Source organism: Oryctolagus cuniculus, chromosome 4 (genome assembly GCF_964237555.1).
Source record: "Oryctolagus cuniculus chromosome 4, mOryCun1.1, whole genome shotgun sequence".
Classification (NCBI taxonomy): Eukaryota; Metazoa; Chordata; class Mammalia; order Lagomorpha; family Leporidae; genus Oryctolagus; species Oryctolagus cuniculus.
In genome coordinates, this window is record NC_091435.1 from 130,172,355 (window position 1) to 130,194,502 (window position 22,148).

Genomic DNA, 22,148 nt, shown 5'->3' on the forward strand with positions numbered 1-22,148 from the left:
AACTCACTAAAATATCATGCAACTCTAAATTTCCTGTTGGTGCTTGTTATGTAGTTTTGTATGTTTACATGTGTATGTGTTCTGCCTATCTCAGCCTCTTAAAATAAGATTTCTTTGTATTAAATCAGACATTAAGGTCTTCTTGTAAAAGATCTATTTTTAATTAGTCCAGAACACAGATTTTTGGTGGTGATCAGCCTAAAGAGGCCCACAAAAAGAACCTAAGAATAAGCAGTAGGCATCCGCCCAACAGTACTTTGGAATCATGGCATTCATTCGACAGGAAGGAAGCAAGCTGAACCTACCTCGGCCTCGATTTCCGCTTGCCTCTTCTCCAGGAGTTTGGCCACTGCCATGGCCCTGTGCTTGCCCGACCGCTTGCAGCTCACGGCCCACTCACACAACAGCGTCACCACAGCTTCATCGTTGGGGGCAACCTGGTGACCGAGAGAAATGAAGACTGACCACATCAAGCACACAGGAGGGTCAGAAGCAAGGCAGCAGCTACAGCTTGAAAGATGTATCCCCATATTTTATCACAGTGGTTTTACACAGTGCTTCCAAACCTCCTTCACCTCAAGGATAGAGAGTCAAACTTAGTCATAAGGAAGGGAATCACTTCTGCAGAATCTGCGACCATTCTAAGAGAACCAGGGTTTCCTCAAGACTCCCTCACTCGCATGGCATCACGAGCAAGTCCCGTCACTCCTCTGGACGTCAACTTCAAACCCAAACAGAAAGGGGGAATGCCCGCGGGACACCAAGAAAAGCTGTTCCAAAGTCAAAGTACTCCATGGTCAGCATCCACAGGCCCTCACTCACACCTCATCACTCCTGAAATCCCATCAAGCCAGGCTGGAATGCAGATACAGGACCCACCTCACTAGGAACAACAAACATATGACACCCAGGTGTTTTTGTTTGTTTGTTTGTTTGTTTGTTTTTTAAAAAAAGCACTGAATAGCAGAAGTAAGAAAAGGATAGTAGCCTGTGTAGGGCTCAGCATAGCCACATCAGCCCTACTTGCCACAGCCAACGAATGGGCACCAGTGACAGAATAACAGAAATTCAGGCGGGGAGAGACAGGAGTTTGTCTGCTGGTCAACACCACGCTTCTGTGCAATTTGTCCTTTCCTTTTAAGCAAAGTCAGCTGCAAGTTTTTAATATTTCCAAGAAAAACTAGATAATCACCGTATTAGCACACACATGCTGTGTGAGAAGTTCTGAATATTCTAAGATCCGTAAGTTCAAATGAGATCCGGATATAGTATGAGCACACTCCCCAGAAGCACACACATACCTATAAACCACACACATAAATTTAGCAAAAATAGCACTCTGAGAAGCCAAGAACACCAGAACACAAATCCCTGATCAACTGTAGATACTAGCAAACAATTCAAATCACGAAGTCAGTTTTTCCCAAGATTCACTCCTTCACTCCTTAATTTAGTCATTTAAACATGTGTTGACTCAAAGAAGTAAGTTGTCTGTGGCAGATAGCTCAAAGGGAACTCTGGGTCTCTTAAATTCAATGCAAAGGAACTTACACAATTAAAATACGTGAAGTTTGCACACAACATTTTAAAAACAAAGCAAACAGAAAGGATTTTCTTCCTGGATGCAATCTAACCCACTGTAAAATACAAAATAGAAAAGTTAATCTTCTGAAGCACCACATGCTAAGGTATAGAATACTAAAAAGAACAAAAAGGTATACTAAAAATACACTCAGTTTTTATTCATCTAACCAGTAATATGCATCATAGACATATTGAGGCATTTTATTCTCCTCTACATCTTCAATATCAGATAAGAATATGCCACGAAAGGATGATCTGAAGTTTTTTCTTCAAACTTCTTTTCCCAGCAGACCCTATGGGATTTAGTACCTAACTGGTAATGGTGTGCATACAGCATTTCAACAGGAACTGGAGGAGCTGGGCGATCAGATTTCCTCAGGTCTACTGAGTGACATACAAAAAGAGAAGTCAAAATAACTCACACTACCACGTCTCCAAAACAGCAGCTAGTGTGCTCACGTCACCTCTTTGGGAAAAGAGAAACACACACACCCACTCCATGCTGAAGACCAACACCGTGAGCACTGCATACAGGCAACATGCACATGGTTCCAAAAAGGCAGGGAGGAGGGGGTGCCAAGTGCAGCAGCTAAGCTGCCACCTGGGACACCCACATCCCACACAGAGAACCTGGGTTCCAGTTCCAAATCTTCTCTCCATTCCTGCTTCCTGGGAGGCAGCAAGGGATGGCCCAAGGACTGAGGTCCCTGCTAGCCACATGGGAAAGCTGGACTGAGTTCTGTACACTTGGCTTCAGCCTGACTCACCCTGCTATTGCAGGAATTTGGGAAGTGAACCAGCAGACACGATATCTGTCTTTCAAATAAATACATTTTATTAAAAAAAAAAGTTTTAAAGGCAAGAAAGAGACAAATCCCACCCACGTGCTTGTAATGTGCATGAAAGAGTGTTAGCAGCCGTAAGAGCATTTCCTTGCTCAACAAGCAGTTGCTCCTTGAGAGATCAGAGCCCAGGGTTAATGCAGGAGAGGATGCGAGAGCTGAGAGGGCTTCTTCACAACAAAGAGAGCAAGGGATGAAGCGTCTCCCAGGGATGCAGCCTTGAAATGGACCTTTGGCTTAGTCACACTGTTAACAGTGCTTTTATTCAGAGGGAGGATTAGAGGAAATATTCACTTTATGCTTTTATAATGCAAAAGAAAGACTTTCTATTTTGAAGGGGGGGAAAGATAACTGGACTTTGGAGGAAAATTACAATAAATTTGATAAACAAAAAATCCATGTGAAGGACACAAAGGACCTTGCTAAATAAAGTGTTGGAGTTCACCCTCCTCCAGGTCCTCTCCACCTGCTGTCCCACAACCACTGAGACAGACGGGGCTCACCTTTCCCTCAAATCTCTCTGTACTCACTCTTAGAAAATGGCAGCGCTGGCCATTCAGGCCAGAAAGCTGGGCGCCATCTCCCTCCCCAGCTACACTCGCCTGCAGGAGAGACCCTCAAACATGACAAGCTCAACCCCCCGGCAGCCCTCAGTGCAGGCTGCTCCTTCCCTCAGCACTGCCTTTACCCCAGGAGTTCCTGCAGAGCACTGAGGTCTCCCTGGCCACCGTGGCAAGGCCATGCTATTTCGTCTGGTCTGCAGTGCATGGTGCCATCTGAAATTATCTTCTTCACTTGTTATCATTTTCCTGTCTGCACGTCCTCACCAGATGATAGGCACTATCAAAATGGGAACTGGTTTCTTCACTGCTGCTGTCTCCTTTGTGCCTAAAACACACGCCCAGCACACGACCTACAGGCACAGGGAACCCGTGAGTGGGAGGACTCCGAGTGGAAGCACCATGATTGCAGTCACTCGAAGTTTCACAGATAAAGAATGTACTGAAGTCGCATCCCTCTGCAGTGCCTTTGATGCAGATCCTAGCTATGACCAGGTCCTGGTCTCCCATGGGCTCCTAGTCTCTCTCCTTTAAAGTTATTTTACTAAAATTAACTCACTAAGCTGAGGTCATGGTGCAGCCAGCCCTACAGGACCCCTGGACCTAAGACTCACAAGGTCACTACTACTCCCTAGGGATAACATCTTGATGTCCGGTCTTCTCTTGAGGTGTTTCTTTCCCAGAACTCTAGGCCCTGAGCACAAAGTAACCACCACTTGCATGTAGCCCTTAGAATAACTGCAGCCCACTCTGCCATCATCAGAATTCCCAAAAGCACATGATATGACCAATCAAAGGAGGGTCCCAAGCACCATGAACCAACCAGGTACCTGGACATGAGCTGAACACACACCTCCCAAGCCCAACTTCAACCAATAAGAACCTTTCCCCCAAATCCTTGGGGAGCCCAGGAATTAAGCAATAGTTCTCTGGCCCCTTACTCTGCTATTTGCAACAAATACCTCTTTTCTTCTACCTACCTAGGGTCAATAATTCGCTTCCTGTGCATCAAGCAAGAGAATTCACTTTTGGGGGTGTTAACACTATAAAGAGTTATTACATACAAAAACAAAAAACAAACAAAAAAAAACGGGCCTGGCATTATGGCACAGGTTAAGCTGTGGCCTATGACACGGGCATCCCATATGAGTGCCAGTTCCAGTCTCAGCTGCTCTGCTTTCAATCCACCTCCTTTGTTAATACTCCTGGGAAGGCAGCAGAAATTGGCCCAAGGATTTCGGCCCCTGCCACCCCTGTGGGAAATCCAGATGGAGTTCTGGGCTCCTGGATTCTGGGTAGCCCAGCCCCAGCCACCACAGCCATCAGATGGAAGAACTCTGTCTTTACATCTCTCTCTCTGCTTTTCAAATAAAGACATATTTTTTAAAATAAATAAACGAACAAACCTTCCTTCCAACTTAGGGCAAACACAGTAGTTGGCTAATCTTACAGCATAAATCCAACAGTAGTCCTAACACAATTTACAAAAGTAAAATAGAAGACCTGACATAACTCCTAAAGCATTTGCACGCATTTTTCAATCCGCTTGTTCTAATCTAAATTATATTTCTGTCCATGAAACAGAAACATTAAGAAACATTTTCTCTCTCCAAATTGATATAACTGACCCTTCTGGTTGTCCTGTCAATCAAAGCAACTTTAACTTATCTCACTTAAAAAATAATTACTTAGCTAAATTAAAATTTTCTTTCTTTCCCTTTTTCATGTCCTTACTCAATTAAGTTATTGTGCAACCACAATGCTGCATGAAATTTGCAAGATTATCCTTTTGAGGCCTGCTGGGTGGTCATTATAACAATGATTTATATAAAAGTACAAATGATGAGCTGAAACTTACAATCTTTCAACTTTTAAATAATGTATGCCACTTCCATATTTTAAACATGCTTGAGAAATAAAATGCCCACCAATGTGTTACTTTTACCATGTTTATACTTAGATATTTATTTGCAAATTTTGAGTGAGAAAATACTGTTCTCATGCAAAAGAAATAAAATAAACATTTAAAAAATATCCATGGTACAATACACTTGCACACAGATTCAGAATCAGAAATAAGCCTAGAATGTTTACAAAACTCAAAATGGCTTTAAGAAACATTGACAGCAAACTGAGAAACAAGAGGATCTTTTTAAGCAACTTATTTATTTTTTTGTCTTGCATATAATTTTTAATTGGTTCATGATGCAATTTATATCACTTTGTTATAAACAAGATTGGAGTTCATTCAAGTCAACTACAAAATTGGGGAAATAAAACAAACTAGAGGACATAAGAGACTGAAAATACAATGAAATAAAGTTAGAGGAAATGAACATGATAAGGAAAGAATGCTAAGGGTGGGGAATGATTTAAATATCACCAACTACCACTTAAATTAGCACTTCCACTGCTACTAGTTCCACTCCGTCCAGGAACTTACCTTTAGACAAGAAGACAAAAAAGTGATGAGAAGACAAAGCAATCAACAAGAAAAATAGGTTTGACACACATTTCTTTACTAATGAAGGCATAGAATCTATGCACAGAATCTATGTCCTAAGGCCAAGGGCAATGAGAGACTCGGGCCATTTCTGGTATGTTTTCTTCAGGAGTATTTTAAAGAATTCACTTTTTTTTTTTTTTTTTTTTTTTTTTTTTTTTTTTTTTAAGGGAAAGGGTTTACAGACCGGAGTGAAGGGGTGGCGAAGGAAAAAGAGAAGGAGACTGTAAGAGAGACAGAGACAGAGGAGGGAGAAGAGAGACAAGAGAAGGGCCAAGAGAGCAGGAGAGAAGAACCAAGAGCCAAGAGCGAAGGAGAGAAGAACCAAGAGCCAAGAGAGCACGTGTTCAGGAAAAGGCTCTTTTAAAACTTCGCCTGAGGACAGGCAGGGAAGCAGGAGCAGCGAATCCCATTAGGATGGGGGTGGGGCCTGGCTCAGGTAGCTGGGCCATGCGGCCACCTGGCTAAAACTGCACCAGTTTCCTAACATTCCCCCCTTTTGTTTTTTATAAAGCAGGGTTTATATGGGATTATATTAGTCCCAAAAGTCCAGGAGGGGTAGAGGGACGATGATCTGTCTTTAGAGCTACTTCCTTAAGCAACTTATTTAAAAGGCAAAATCACTCAAAAAATTCAAATCAAGAAAAGTGTTCTGATAACAAAAAATAATCTGCCAATTAAAAAAATTACTGAAAAAATTTGTTGATAATTTGGAACAAAAAGAATAAAGTAGTTGTTTGCCTGTTCCAACAAAATATTTAAATCAACCTTTGTGTGTGAGACAGTGTGTTTCCACTGTGCAATGACAGAAATTAAGTTTACAAAATGTCCAATGGAATCCAGCTCTACATTGAAGAGATCTGGTCCTTGATAATTTCTTGAAATAGATACATAAAGCCCAATGAATAGGAAAAGGTAAACTTGTCTTTCATGAGTTGACTCACCCAACTAAACCTAGATCGAGATGCACGAAAAGCACACACGAAGGAAGAGACTGTGTCCAAGCTAACGGATCTGACCACTGGTCTGGGGTCATGTGCTAGGAAGCAAGTTTGACAAAGGGATCAATTCACTTCCAAATGCAACAGTGAAGTACTTTCTTTTAATACCCATAATATGCAAGGCATTAAAATATTTTTCAAAAATCTGATGCCTATTCTCCCACCTGCTGGAGGGAAAAAAATAAAAGACAGCTATTCATAAAGGAAAGACACATTTCAGTAGTGTGGATGCAGGAATTAAGTCCAGTCATCCACATCTCTCAGGAGACAGGCACCCAAGTCCCACTGTACTTCATTGACATCTGAGACCTCAACTTGAATGTAGGTTGCAATCTATCTGCTGCACTTGAGGTCTCCATTTCTGTTTGCTAAGAGTTAAGTAAATCAAGAAAATCAAAGATTAAAACCTTGAGAAAAATGTCACTGTAAAGACTGAGCTTTTAGAATATAAAATTTTAAGGCCAATGTTGTGGTGTGGCGATCTGAGCTACAGCCTGTAGCACCTACATCCCATGTCAGAGCACCGGTTCCAGCCCCAGCTGCTCTGCTTCTGACCCATCTCCCTGCTAATGTGCTTGTGAGGAAATCCCTGCCACCCACATGGAAGACCCCGGAGTTCCGGGCTCCTGGCTTCAGTCTGGATCAGCCCTGACTGTCGGACTGCAGCCATTTATGGAGTAAACCAGCAGATGGAAGATCTCTTTTTTCTATCTATGGATCACAAAGTATGTTATTCCTTTTTTTATTTTTATTTTTTTGACAGGCAGAGTGGACAGTGAGAGAGAGAGAGAGACAGAGAGAAAGGTTTTCCTTTTTCCATTGGTTCACCCCCAATGGCCGCTGCGGCTGGCGAACGGCACTGATACAAAGGCAGGAGCCAGGTGCTTCTCCTGGTCTCCCTTGCGGGTGCAGGGCCCATCCTCCACTGCACTCCCAGGCCACAGCAGAGAGCTGGCCTGGAAGAGGGGCGACCGGGACAGAATCCGGCACCCTGACCGGGACTAGAACCCAGGGTGCTGGCGCCGCAGGCGGAGGATTAGCCTATTGAGCTGTGGCACCGGCCATTCTTTATTATTTAGAATTACCACTAAGAATAAATTTATAATTTATAATTTTCACATTACTTTTCAAGACACTGTCCCAGTCAAATCTTTTTTTTTTTTTTTTTGAGATTTATTTATTTATTTTTAAGCCAGAGTTATGCAGAGGAAGAGATAGACACACAGAGACAGAGAAGGAGGGAGGGAGGGAGGGAGGAAGAGAGAGAGAAAGAGAGAGAATCTTCCACCCACTGATTCACTCCCCAAATCACTGCAACGGCAAGGGCTGGACAGGCTAATGCCAGCAGTCAGGAGCTTCTTCCAGATCTTCCATGTGGGTACAGGAGCCCAAGCACTGGGGCCATTCTCTGCTGCTTTCCCAGGCACATCAGCAGGGAGTTGGATAGAAAGTGGAGCAACTGGGCCTTGAACCAGTGCCCGCCCATATGGGATGTTGGCGTCACAGCCTTTACCCACTAAACCACAAGGCCGGCCCCATGTCAAACCTTTTTTGCTCCAAACATATAAACTGTTGGTCCCCATTTTAAGCAGAGTTACCAAGCAGCCTTATTTAGATTCTTTGTGAAATGTAACCTATACACATCAGTTTCAGGGTATTCCCACAAGAAAAGTTGAACGCATATACATTCGCAACTCACACACAGAAGCCACAAGCCCCCTGCACCACTCTGCATCAGCCAACTCTTAAAAATTAGAGCTTGTCCTCCATCTGCCTGCCAGACATTAATTTTCAAATTAATTGTCAAGACATCAGGATTTCAAATATGTAGACTGAAATGTCTTGCCACTCTAAAAACAATCCCTAAAAATAAGTTTTTTTCTTTAAAACAACCAATGATTGCTTGAGAAGTGAAATTCAATAAATATTATTTTAACTCAAAATAACATGAAAGAAAGAATTCAAGGTCACTTGGTTGTTCAGGAAAGGAAACAAATACTGCTCTGCCCGCCACTGGGTGGTAAGTAAGTATAACAAACACACTCATAGATAAGTATTTTAGATGCACAGAAAATGGCATGAGAAAGGCAACAATATGCAAGGAGAACAGAGAGGAGACTGACGGAGATTAGCAGGCTATTAGCAGTGGTGGGGAACCATTTCTCTGCCAAGGACCACGTGCCTATCTGTCACATCATTTGGAGGGCATGCAAAATTTTCAATTTAATAATGAGCCTGCTATAGGTCTAGTGAATTTCAAGTTCCACCTGTGGTTGCCTTGGCAGAGCCAGATCTAACAACTTCCGCTGGCCTCCCAGGGCCTGCAGGCCGAATGTTCCCCACCCTGCTTCAGATAAACTTTCTAGAAATGTCTTAAAGAATGAGCTATATTTCAAAAGAGAGATAAACAAAAGAAGAAGCATGAGACAGTCAGAATAAAGCCTTGTCCCCACCCCAGCAATGACATCCACATCCTGATCCCTAGACTTGGAAACAAAAGGGGCTTGGGCCAGTGTGAATAAACGGAGTTGTGGCTTTGAAGGGGGTAGGAGAAGGGCCCACACCCTGAAGAGCGCAGGAGAAGCTGGGAAAGGAACAGCTTCTTCCTCCAGACTCCAAAAGCAGGAAGGCTGAGTGACAACTTACCCTCCGTAACTGTAAGAGAATAACTGTCTTAAGTCACTAAATTTCTGATAACTTGTTACTGCAGCAACAGGAAAGTAATTCCAAGTTCTTTCACACACACACATAAAAGGTAGAAAATATGATCACGGATCAAGGAACTACAGAAGCAGAGGACTGATGGGTGGATGGCAAATACAGGCTACAAAAACCTAAGGAGATTTAAAAACCTAAGGAGAAAATTTAACGACAACACAGTGCACAGGGGGTGCCATGAAACTGGGTCTCTTACATCCATTCACTTACTAAGTCATTCAGCATTTGTTGAGCACCTTCCACTACCACACTTTCCTGTAAGCACTGGACACAAATATATTCTCATGCATTACTTTGTAGGAAGAAGAACTGGTACGTCCACTGGTCATTTCTATAATATGACAAGAATATTTAAGATGTCCAAATAATTTGCTACAGTAACTCAATCTCTGGGACTACAGCCCAAGGATGTAACTCAGAGTAACAAGATATCTGTGCTGCAGGCTACAGTGAAGTATGCCACAAAACACCCCCATCGAGAACTGACAAATGAGATTTCCCTCTTCAGTGTAAAAGATACACAGAAGGGATCAAATCACAGAAAAGCAGGGTCACCTAACAAGCGGAGAATGGTCCATGTGGATGGTTCACAGGGCAAAGACTATCTTCAGCAGTGAAACTACGTAAATCTGGTTGTATTTCTATAGTTCAGCAGGCAGAGTGAGATTTCAGTATCTGATTAAAGACACACAGAAAAAGACAGATGGAAAGGGCTGTCGATGGTATACAGGAAGGGGAGGTTCCAGACGCACGGCCAGCAGGAAATCCTGAGACTTTTCCAGAAGGGGTACTTCGCAGCCTGGGATAGAGCTGCACTCTGTCCTCCCACCACTCTTTCCTCCGTATCTGCCCAGCACTGCCCCACTTCTCTGGGTGCTGCGCCTCACTCTGCCCCCAGGTGCTTCAAGGAAGGATTGATTGCCCACTATGGTGTCCCATCACCTAGGCTGGAATGTCACATCCTGGATTTCAGGTTCCGATAGGCACAAGCACACACAGTGGTTACTACCGGTATTTATAATATATGCTATTACACAAGGATGCTCTGTTTTAAGATTTGTTTGTTTCAAAGGCAAAGTTTATAAACAGCCAAGAGGTGGGGGTGAGGGGGTGGAGAGAGAGAGAAAGAGAAAGACAGATAAAGGCCCCAACAGTCAGGACTGGGCCAGACCAAAGCCAGGAGCCTGCAACTCCATCAGGGTCTCCCAGAGGTAGCAAAGGCTTGAGCACTTGGGCCATCTTTCACTGCTTTCCCACGAGCAACTGCAGGCACTCACATGGGATGCCAGTGCCACAGATGGTGGCTTGGCTCACTGCACTACAACGCAGGCCTGTGAGCTCTGTTCTGCGGCTTTCTTTACCAATAATCCTATGATTCTACAGTTGAACAAGCTGAGGCCAAAGGATAGACTGAATGACCAAACAGCTAAAAGCTACATAGGACAGTTAGGTCAAAATGTCCCCTTCCTGTGCAGAAGAGTAAGACAAAAGTGCAAGCTGTGTGCTGAAACACATTTTCTAGTATCAAAAATGTATTCATGTTTGAAAGAATTCAAAGTTAAGCTTATTTTGGACCAAAAAAAAAGCTGAAATTCATGCATCTGAGACATCTTCAAAAACTACACAGAGGGGCCGATGCTGTGGTGTTGCAGGTAAAGCCACCGACTACAGTGCTGGCATCCCATATGGGCACCAGCTTGAGTCCCGGCTGCTCCACTTCTGATCCAGTTCTCTGCATGGCCTGGGGAAGCAGTAGAAGATGGCCCAAGTCCTTGGACCCCTACAAACACATTGGAGACCTGGAAGAAGCTCCTGGCTCCTGGCTTCAGATCAGCGCAGATCCAGCCATTGCAGCCAACTAAGGAGTAAACCAGCAGATGGAAGACCTCTCTCTCTCTCTCTCTGCCTCTCCTTCTCTGTAACTCTGCCTTTAAATATACATATATATATATATATATTTGAAAGTCAGAGTTACACAGTGAGGCAGAGAAAGAGAGAGAGGCAAAGAAAGAGAGGTCTTCCATCTGCTGGTTCACACCCCCATTGGTCACAATGGTCACAGCTGCGCTGATCCAAAGCCAGGAGCCAGTGGTTTCTTCCGGGTCTCCCATGCAGGTGCAGGGGCCCAAGGATTTGGGCCACCTTCTATGGCTCTCCCAGGCCATAGCAGAGAGCTGGATCGGAACTGGGGCAACCAGTACTCGAACCGGCACCTGTAGGGGATGCCAGCAGTACAGGCGGTGGCTTTACACACAACACCACAATGCCGGCCCCAAACTCCACCTTTCAGATAAATAATTAAACCTTTAAAAAATCACAAAAAGAAAAAAACTTCTACAATAAGAGCAAATAAGTAAATGAATAAACACAACATTGATAACCCATTCAGGCCCTTTCAAATATCAGCTTTATTAATCTGGTCTCATGAATCTGAGACTTATCCATCGGGTAAAATGATGAAATCAGGGGCTGGCAGTGTGGCATAGTAGGCTAAGCTTCTGCCTGCAGCACGGGCATCCCATATGGGCGCCGGATCAAGTCCTGGCTGCTCCTCTTTCAATCAGCTCTCTGCTAATGGCCTGGGAAAGCAGTGGAAGATGGCCCAAGTCCTTGGGCCTCTGTACCCACATGGGAGACCTGGAAGAAGCTTCTGGTCCGTGGCTTTGGATCTGCCCAGTACTGGCTGTTGCAGCCACCTGGGGAGTGAACCAGCAGATGGAAGAATTCTCTCTCTCTGCCTCTCCCTATGTCTGTAATTCTACCTCTCAAATAAATAAATAAAAATATTTTTAAAAAATGGTGAAATCATCCATTCTGCAGCAAATTATCATCACCAATGGTGCTATCTATGCCTATAAGAAAGATATTCTAAATGTGAAAAAAGGTTTTCTTCTTAAGAGGTATTGGCTACATTAATCTCTCCTGGAGTAGGGCAGGCACAAATCTAATAGATTAAGCCTAACTCTTTGTTTATTCAATCACTGAACACCCTAATGGTCTGTAGAAGTTAACCACAAGTCTCCTATTCTTCAGTAAATAAAGGGCAGGTAACTATGAACACCAGAAATACAGGCTTCCCCTGGAAATCAAAAGTCACTTGCTCAAAGTATCTGCTATTTTAAATGAGCATTTTTCTAAATACAATACCTGGATTATGAAACAATGCCATAAAAGGAAGCAAAAAACAGTGAAAAAATAATGACTCACACCTGTAAACAACAACAAATTGGAAAGACTTCAGAGCAGCTAGTACTTAATGAAGCTCTTCGCTAGCTCAACCTCAGACTAAAAGCCAGTGAACCACAAACTCTCATATGGAAGCACAACTGATACTCACTGTTGAGCATTTTTGTTTCCACGTGCACATTTCCAGAAAATACTTGAGATGATCGATTTGTTTGATGGAGAAAGAAGTTTTCCTAGTTTCACATCCTTAGAATCAATGCTGCTCACTTTTGGACCCTATGACATCTAAGAAGACAGATTTTTTTTTCTTCTATTTCTTCTTTAGTTAGTGGAAGGTTAAGCTTATGATTACAAAACAAACTAAAAGGATGTCATCGTAAAAATTAAAGAATAAGAAAGGAGAGAGTGGGAACGTGGGCAGGAGGGAAGGTAGAGTGGGAAGCATCACTTTGCTCATAAATCTGTATATAGGAAATACATGAAACTTCTTCACCTTTTACAAATTTTAAAAATTGAAAAAAATTTAAAAAGTGCTAAAAATCGGCAAGCACTGTGGTATAGCAGGTTAAGCCGCCGCCTGCAGTGTCGGCATCACATATGAGTGCTGGTTCAAGTCCCAGCTGCTCCACTTCCAATCCGGCTCTCTGCTGTAGCCTGGGAAAGCAGTGAAAGATAGCCCAAGTGCTTGGGCCCTTCACCCGCATGAGCGACCTAGAGGAAGCTCCTGACTGCTGGCTTCAGATTGGCACATCTCCGGCCATTGAAGCCAACTCTCTCTCTGCCTTTCTCTCTGTGTAACTATTTCAAATAAATAAATAAATCTTTAAAAAAAGAAAAAGTGTTCAAAAGCCTATCTTTTAGCATTCACTATTTTAAAAAAAGGAAAACAGACATGGTGGAAGCAAAAAGTATTGCTCTTCCGTCCTTTTAAGTAGCAGTTAACAACAACACAGTTGTGAGTTCCAAGAACAAATGAGATAGATCAAACAAAATTAAGATAACCCTTCTGATTATTTAACAAACTGTCATTTGCACTATGACCAAAAATGAATTTTTAGTCCCTCAGTTAAACCATCAATATTTAAATAACACAAATACAGAAAATAGTTTTGAAATGTATGTAATTGCATAAAAGAAGTCATAAATAAGCTGAATCAGAATCACGAAGCAAATGCCTCATATTCCAAATAATTAAAAACACTGTGCTTAATTTTTTTTTTTTTTTTTTTTGACAGAGTGGATAGTGAGAGAGACAGAGACAGAGAGAAAGGTCTTCCTTTTTGCCGTTGGTTCACCCCACACACCCCACAATGGCAGCTGTGGCTGGCGCGCTGCAGCCAGCGCATTGCACTGATCTGAAGCCGGGAGCCAGGTGCTTCTCCTGGTCTCCCATGCGGGTGCAGGGCCCAAGCACTTGGGCCATCCTCCACTGCACTCCCTGGCCACAGCAGAGAGCTGGCCTGGAAGAGAGGCAACCAGGACACAATCCAGCGCCCCGACCAGGACTAGAACCCTGTGTGCCGGCACCGCAAGGCGGAGGATTAGCCTATTGAGCCACGGCGCTGGCCGCTTAATTTCAATCACCATTGTATGCTACAATCAACTTTACTATTCACCTTTTATGAAAAATGAAGTAACACACAGATAAGAAGGCTTTGCTTGACTCATTTAAAAGCCAAAGTTGTGTCCAGCCACCCAACACAGAAATTAGCATTTGCTAACAATTCCCTATACTACCACACAAAGAGGATTCTATTAGCAAGGTCACTGCACAAGGTGACTGGCACTTTGGGAGGTTATAACATCCCCAGTCTTACGCCACCCAGCTCTTGGGCCAGGAAAGCCAGTATTCAAAGCCTAATGCCTTTGATATAAACACAGGCCAGATAAAGCTCAACTTGAGGATCTGAATTTTCTAGTTTCAATAGTTTACCAAGTTAAAACTGTCAAACAAGCTTCTGAAGATAAATTAGGAGATTATTCTGTCTCAACTTGCCAATACCAGCATGTAGGAAGCTACTCACGACAATTACAAAGGCTTCTCACTCCTTTTTCCAATGCTACCTCTGAAACTTGTTTGTTCAGCTGTATTATTACTTACAAGGATTTTTTAAAATAGCAGTACATTGAAGAAAACATGCTAGTTAGAGTCCTCCTGGAATCATTTAGGATTCCAATCTCTACTCCCCACTGAGGACCTAGGATGAGCTTGGACAATTTCTTATCCTAAGCATTAGCTCCCTCATTGATAAAGTAGAAGATCAAAAGAAAGAAAGAGTGTCTCACAGGAAGGGAAAAAATTAAACAATATAAACATGGCCTGGGTGGGTGAGTACACCAAAAAGAAAAAAAAAAAAAAGGCACTTGTGCACTTGCTCAGAAGCAAGCTGACAGGCCCATCTCTGTCTAGATGGATTCCCCACCAGGCCCTCCCTTCCAAGTTAATACCTTTCCAAAGAACACTGAGATAATCGACCTTTAATAAACAGGCTCGAGGCCAGTGCTGTGGTGTAGTGGGTAAAGCCGCTGCCTACAGCGCTGGCATCCCATATGGGCACCTGTTCGAGACCCAGCTAACTCCACTTCTGATCTAGCTCTCTGCTGTGGCCTGGGAAAGCGGTGGAACTTGGCCCAAGTCCTTGGGCCCCTGCACCTGCTTGGGAGACCTAGAAGAGGCTGCTGGCTTGGGATCAGCGCAGCTCCAGCCTTTGTAGCCAATCAGGGAGTGAACCAGCAGATGGAAGACCTCTCTCTTCCTCTCCTTCTCTGTGTAACTCTGGCTTTCAAATAAATAAATAAATCTTAAAAACAGGCTCATCTAAAGAAAAAAATAGTAGCGGTGACAGCTGAATAAGACTTCCTCTGGGTGTCAGGTAGGAAACACGGTAACTCCAGAAGTACTCCATGGCTCTGGTAGTGCCATGACCAGTATTAATACCACACGAGCAGCCCGCCAGGGTCATGGCAGGAAGCCATCCATGTCTGCCTGCCTCGCTCGCTCACTCGCTCAGCCTTTGCCACCTGACCCTCTTGAGCCTTGGGCTTGAGGAAGTGATTGTTGCTGTTGTTGCTTACATTTAGCAGCACAAACAAAAATCCTGAGTGCTAAATGAACACGACCTCTTCCCCAACGTGGACAGTCAGACCCCTGTGTTGGCAGGTTCTGCATCCTCTCACCACAGTTCAAAAATACTTAAAAAAAAAAAGATTTTGTATTTTCTCTTGTGCTTTTCAAAATGATACAATGTAACAAGTTTCTACATCCCTTTTACATTGCATTGAGCACTTTATAGATTTTAGGTGACTGAAATGATTTAAAGTCTCCCAGGTGTGTGCAGAGACAATGCCAGTTTAGAGAAAGGACTGGAGCATCCACAGCTCTTGGTATGGGGGTGGGGGTGCAGCCTGGAACCGACCCACTGTGGGCACAGAGGGACTACTGCACTGCAGCAGCCTCATCCTGGATGGGGTGACGTCACCTAGCAGCTTCCCATCCTGGGGAATACGAAAAGCCCGAGAGATCTTGGCTGTGCCTTGCGGATTCACACTGTGCAGTGGACACACGTTTGGGAGGTTACAACAGCCCCACGGGACCCACCATGAGAAGTCCCTCATCCTCTCCCTTCCGTTTCTCCAAAGTGTCCAGCTGCCTCTCCAAACACATCAGCCAGTCAGCGCTGCACCTGCTGTCCACCAAGTGTCCCTTTGCATGCTAGGCACCGTCGATAGTGGCTTACCGACATGGTGTCGTGTCCCTTCCACATCACCAGGAAGCAGAATGCCCATCTCACAGGTGAGGAAATGGAGGCACAGCAACAGTAAGTGAACCGTCTCGAGTGCCCCCGCAGAAACACACTGACCTCATGTGACAGCTCCGAGTTCTCCTGTCAGGCACGGCCCTACCACTACCCGCGCCTTTCCTCCTGCCCACCTGCACCGGCACCGGAGACGAGACTGACGCACACACGGATGTCTTGATACTGCGCTCATCTCTACCCTTGCAAGCCGAGGCTCAGAGAAGCCTTTGGCCCAGTCACGCCTCTGCCTCGGCGGCGTTGTGATGAGCTCCAAAATTCAAGCTCGGTAAAACCTGATGTGCACCTGTTGGGCGGGGCCTGGTGCTGGGGGCTGCGGAGTGCAGGTGAGCAGCGGAGCTACCAATGTGCAATAACCACAGCAGTGACAGACACGGAGCTTGTGTCTGGCAGATTGCGGTGGTCACACGGCCCCGATTGGGCCCGGGGTGAGTAAAGCAAACCCTCCGGAACCTCCAGACCTCAGGCCTGTGCCAACCCAAAGTGTGTGTGTAAACAACAGTACGAGCTCATCACCCCGCTCAGATCACTCTTCAGAGACAGGCTAGGCATAAAACAAACACCAATAGTAGCAGTGCAGGCCTGCAGGCATCTAGTGCGTGGCGGGCTGTAGTGCAGGCAAGGAGGAAATGCAGACGAGACTGCAATTTTATTAGAGAGCTTCGGCCAGTGCAGCTGGCTTGTCCTTTCCATTACTCAGGATGCACTTTGCTCCGGGGGGGGGGGGGGGGGGGGGGGGCAGAAACAGAAGTGAAAAGGCAGCGCTTCCTGCCACCCTTAGAGACCTTCCTTCCTATCCCTGTCCCCGAGGGACCCGAAGATGCAGCTGCTCTGCCCTCACCCCCAGCCCAAGCAAGGAGAGAAGCCCAGAGGATGGAAGCAGGCTGAGGCGACCTGCTCCTCAGGGCTGAGGCCACGGGTGACAGATACGTGCGGAGCTCAGCATCGGGCACCCCCGTCACGAGCCTGCGTCTGGAATACGGCCTTGCTCACCCCCAGCATCCAGAGTGGAAGTGGTTCTGGAACGCTAAATGAGCACAGAAGTGCTGCACACAATGCGTGCCAGCGGCTGGAAAGTGGTGGGCATCGGAGCGAGCATGGCCACCGAACGCACCCCCTGCCTGCCCGGCGCCTGCAGATCAGGGCAGTCTACCTCCAGATCTCGCCACCTAGCTTCTCTGGCAATGCCAGAGGATCAGGCAACAGTGGAGCCACAGTCCCGAGCAGACGCCAGGCGGGGCCGCCTGGGGGCGGACAACATGTGCCCGCTTGGTGATCACCTCACACCCCCACCCTCTCACGTGCCCTGGTCCCTCAGGACACAAGTGTCTCAGCCTAGACCTGCATGTGTTGGGATTTTTACCTCTCACGGTACTCTCAGTAACACTATGGAAGCTGAAATGGCCCCCTCCCGTCCCAGCCTACTCAAGTTCTGACGCTGCAGCAGTAGCTGAGGAAGTGGGCAACCAGGGGACAGGGTGGGGGAGCGTGAAGGAAACCCACTCCGTGTGAGGTCACTGAAGGCATGCCGGAGACCGGCACACGGCATCACGTGCCACCTCACTCCCAGGACCACAGGGCGCCCCCCACGGGGCCCATGCCTTACAGTTGCCAATGGTCTTCCACCAAGTATTGAAACAGAGTCAACACAACCAAACCTGCACTTCACACCCTCTGGCTTCTCCCATTTGGACAAGCACTCTTCCTCTTCCCTACGAGGAAGTACAGAGGACAGGATTCCCCCAAAGTGGTTGCAGAGAAACAGGACTCGAGGGTGAAGTTCAAAGTTTCCCAGACGTGGGGAAGCAGGATGTGCAACCCAGGGCCCCACCATATGGAGTCGCGACTTCCAGTAGGAAGACACCTCCTACCCACTGCAGCTACAGATGATCTATTATGTTGTTCAGGCCCTGAGACAAGTTATGAAACACACACACACACACACACACACACACACACACACACAAAGAGGAAGTGCATTTTCAAGAAGCGAGCTGGGTTTATAAACAACTTCTCTGTATCAGAGAATACCGTCATCATCTTGGCTCTTCCAATAGAATACTGACTGCTCCCTGAGGGCTGCTGCCAACCAGAATTTTTGAAACCTATTTGTACGGTGGGTTACGATTCTCCAAGGCTGGAGTCTCCTGAGGAATGAACAGAACTGGTACCACAGGCCCATGGAACAGGAACGGGCTCTGAGGCACACAGCCGGTCAGTGCCAACACAGTGCCCCAGCTCACACACCCAATCCCAGAAACGGCTGGAGACTCGCTCATCAGGAAAACAGAAGTTCCCGCTGAAAAGTCAACAGAGAGGTGAGACGTTGGATTTACATACATACACATACATATCTGGATACAAACACACACGCAGAGATGCCAGCGTCACACTTTAAAAATTGATTTACTATTTAACAGTATAAAGGGTCTCGCTGTCCAGATTTCCTCCCTGCTGGAGTCAAGGTGACCAGTCCAGATGGCAGTTCTCAAAGGCAGTTTTTGTGTTACTCGTAAGACATCCAAGGGTCCCTCAGAAAATTCACAGATAATTCTATTATGAAAATACTATGCACGGACCTCAAAGACTTCTAACATCAAAATAAACGTATCATTTAACTTCATTTTCCATGGATGTTCTGAGGTATCCTCACATTAACCACAAAGCAACCATGGCCTCACGTCAAATAGTTCTGGAGCTGAGTCAGCATTCAGTAAGACAATGAATGACATTCCCTCCAGGGACGAGTGTTCCTAGTGCAGCCAGGATTCAGCCCTGGGCACATGTCGCCCTCTAGTGGCATGCATCACCCTGCAACCTAAGCAGAGACAGCCCCTTTAGGGAAGCCTAGACTTGTGACCTCCAAATTCTTCTCCCTTAATCCTTTCAGCTCAGAGTGGTGGTTGTTGTTGTTGTTGTTGTTGTTTTAAGCAAAAACTCTCAAAACACATATTCAAAAGGCCTTCAAAAAGTTCATGGAAGATGCATATTATAAAAGCAACGATGCATGGACTTCAAAGTCTTTTTCCACAAAAATAAAGAACTCTCAATGCCATTTTTCCCACATATTTTTGAAGCCTCCTCATATTTATTCATATCCTCTTGTCCTATTACTGCCAGAATAATTATGTCCATTATAAAACTTACACAAGGGGCTGGCATCGTGGCACAGCAGGTTAGGCCACCGTGACCTGTGACCCTGGCATCCATGTACCCTGTACCCACGTGGGAGACCCAGAGGAAGCTCCTGGCTCCTGGCTTAGGCCTGGCTCAGAACTGGCTGTTGGGGCCATTTAGGGAGTGAACCAGTGGGTTGAAGATCTTTCCCCCTTTCTTTCTGTAACTCCACCTTTCAAATAAATAAACTCTTTTATAAAAGAGAAAAACTTAAGACAACAGAGTTTTTTAAAAACATAATCTAAACAAAATTCTGATAATGTCTTCTTGCATGTATCTCAAGCCTTTGCCCAGGGGGCAATACTGCTTAACCAACAGCATGCATGGATCTAGAACCATTTCTGCCCAGGATAAGGCGCTCTTAACATCTTCTTGTGAGGGTGCTTGTGGGTAACTTAAATCTCCACGGGTGCATGAGGAAATAACTGACGTTGGCAACTCTGTTTACTAGAAAGTCACACAGCCTGACCCCGAGACTGACATAGCTTTGACGGGCCTGGGAAAGCCCTCACAGGGCATGATGCAGCTTTTACTGACACTTGGGACAAGAAGTTTAGCATCCCAAAGAGGACACCTTGAACCTGGGTATCCCTAATTTCCTTCCAGTTGACTCACTTCTGTGTACTATTATATATCTGGTTTGTCTTGTCTAAGGAAGTCATTATTAGAAACAGGCAATGTGGCCAGCACTGTGGTGTAGCAAGTAAAGCTACCACCTGAACTGGCATCACATATAGTTGCCAGTTCGAGTCCTGCCTGCTCCACTTCCAATCCAGCTCTCTGCTGTGGCCTGGGAAAGCAGTGGAAGATGGCCCAAGTCCCAGGGACCCCACACCCATGAAGGAAACCTAGAAGAAGCTCCTGGCTCCTGGCTTCAGATCAGCGCAGTTCCAGCCATTGCACACAACTGGGGAGTAAACTAGCGGATGGAAGACCCCTCCCTCCCTCCTTCTCTGTGTAACTCTGACTTTCAAATTAAAAAAAAAAAACAAAAAACAAAAAAAAAAAAAACAAACAGGTGAACGTTCAGGTTCCCAGGGACAGACTCGCTGCAGTCAGCATGGCACTCCAGCGCAGTCTACAGCAGGGGGGACCATTCCTGCCGAGGCTCACGCTCTAGACCTCGCTCACAACGTGCTCACTCCGATTGGCATCAATGGTCACGAACCACACCTTTGAGAAGCAGGGCAACATGACAGGTTATTCCAAAACAGGAATGACCAGGTCCATGTGTAGGCAGGGAAGGGCAGGTTCAGCATTGTTCTTTCTGTGCCTTCCCCAAAGCCCAGCTTAAAAAATCAAAGGTACTTACACAGTAACTAACTACGGTGTTCTCCAAAGGGGTCTGTAAGCCCACCTCAGGGCTCCTGGGGCTTAGCACAAGCTCAGTACACTACACACACTTTTCTCGGGAAAAGATGGCCGACTTTCTATCCCCCCAACCTAAACCCAAATAACGTCTTTCAAGAAAAGGAAAAAAGTTGGAAGTCCTATGACAGCAGTTCTATGGCCAAGGAAGTATAACTTTTTTAAAAAAATTACCTGTGATTGTTAATTTTATGTGTCACCTTGGCTACACCAGAGTATCCAGTTCTTTGGTGAAACCTCACTGGCGATGTTGCAGGGAAGTCACTTTTGCAGATGTGACTAACATTTAGATCCGTTGCTTTGGGTAAAGCAGACTCTCCCCCGAAGGATGACTGGGCCCCACTCAGTCAGCTGGAAGCCTTAGGAGTCTGAGGTTCCCAGAGGAAGAGAACCTTCTGCCCCCAGACTCAACTCTGCAAGATCAACTCTTCTGTGGACGTCCAGCCTGCCCCATCTCTTTAGGGTACAGGTGGAGAACCCTTCTCCTGCTAAGGGCCATTTTGATATTTATAACATCATTTGCGAGCCACACGAAATTATCAACTTAAGGGGCCAGGGTTGTGGCACAGTGGATTGGGCTGCCACCTGCAACACTGGCATCCTATATAGGTGCCAGTTCTACTCCTGGCTGCTCTACTTCTGATCCAACTTCCTGCTGATGGCCTGGGAAGAGCAGAGGAGGATGGCCCAAGTGTGTGGGCCCCTGCCACTCAAGTGGGAGACCTGGAAGAATCTCCTGGCTTCAGCCTGGCCCAGCCCCTACTATTTTGGGAGCAGACCAGCAAAAAGAAGACCTGGGGCATGCTCTCTCTCACTCTGTGTGTGTGTATGTATGTAGCTCTTTCAAATCAACAAATAAATCTTTTCAAAAAATTATCAACTTAAAACTTATAAAACTGCTATACATTTATTGAATTTGGAATCCTGCCTGCAACTGCCTTTGCGGGGCCAGACCTCATGATTTCGTTGACCCCATATGGCCTGCAGGTCACATGTTCCCCACCCCGTGTCTTGACAGACAGCTACAGATATAGAAACGCACATACACACATTTGTTCCTATTGGTTCTGCTTCCCTGGAGAGCCCTCACTAACACAGGGTCTGAAGATTTATCAGAGACCAGGATCCCAAGTATTCACGCACTGCCCTGGGATGTGCTGTATATTAAAACACAACCCCCCTGGTTAAAACCAAAGCACATAGAAAGTTGAATCACTAGATGAAGGACTTCTGCTTACACTAAAATAATGGAAGTGATGGTAAAAAGGCCAAGAACAATAGTTCCAATCAATATACCAGGGGCAGAGCAGCCCAGTGGACACTTCATTTTATTACTGGTGAGTCATTTTAGTTCAACAACAAAAAAAAGATTTCTAGGCGTGTGCCTTCATAGG

General features: G+C 45.5%; 1 protein-coding gene across 8 annotated transcripts in view; it reads right to left on the reverse strand.

The window, feature by feature from the left end:
• Nucleotides 1–22,148, reverse strand: part of MED12L (mediator complex subunit 12L) — a 355,610-nt gene that overhangs the window by 246,450 nt on the left and 87,012 nt on the right. For all 8 annotated transcript variants that reach the window (XM_051859045.2, XM_051859044.2, XM_051859043.2 and 5 more), the window contains exon 12: nucleotides 306–437. In XM_051859045.2, the coding sequence (XP_051715005.2) occupies nucleotides 306–437 (132 nt within the window). The remainder of the gene's footprint in view (nucleotides 1–305; nucleotides 438–22,148) is intronic.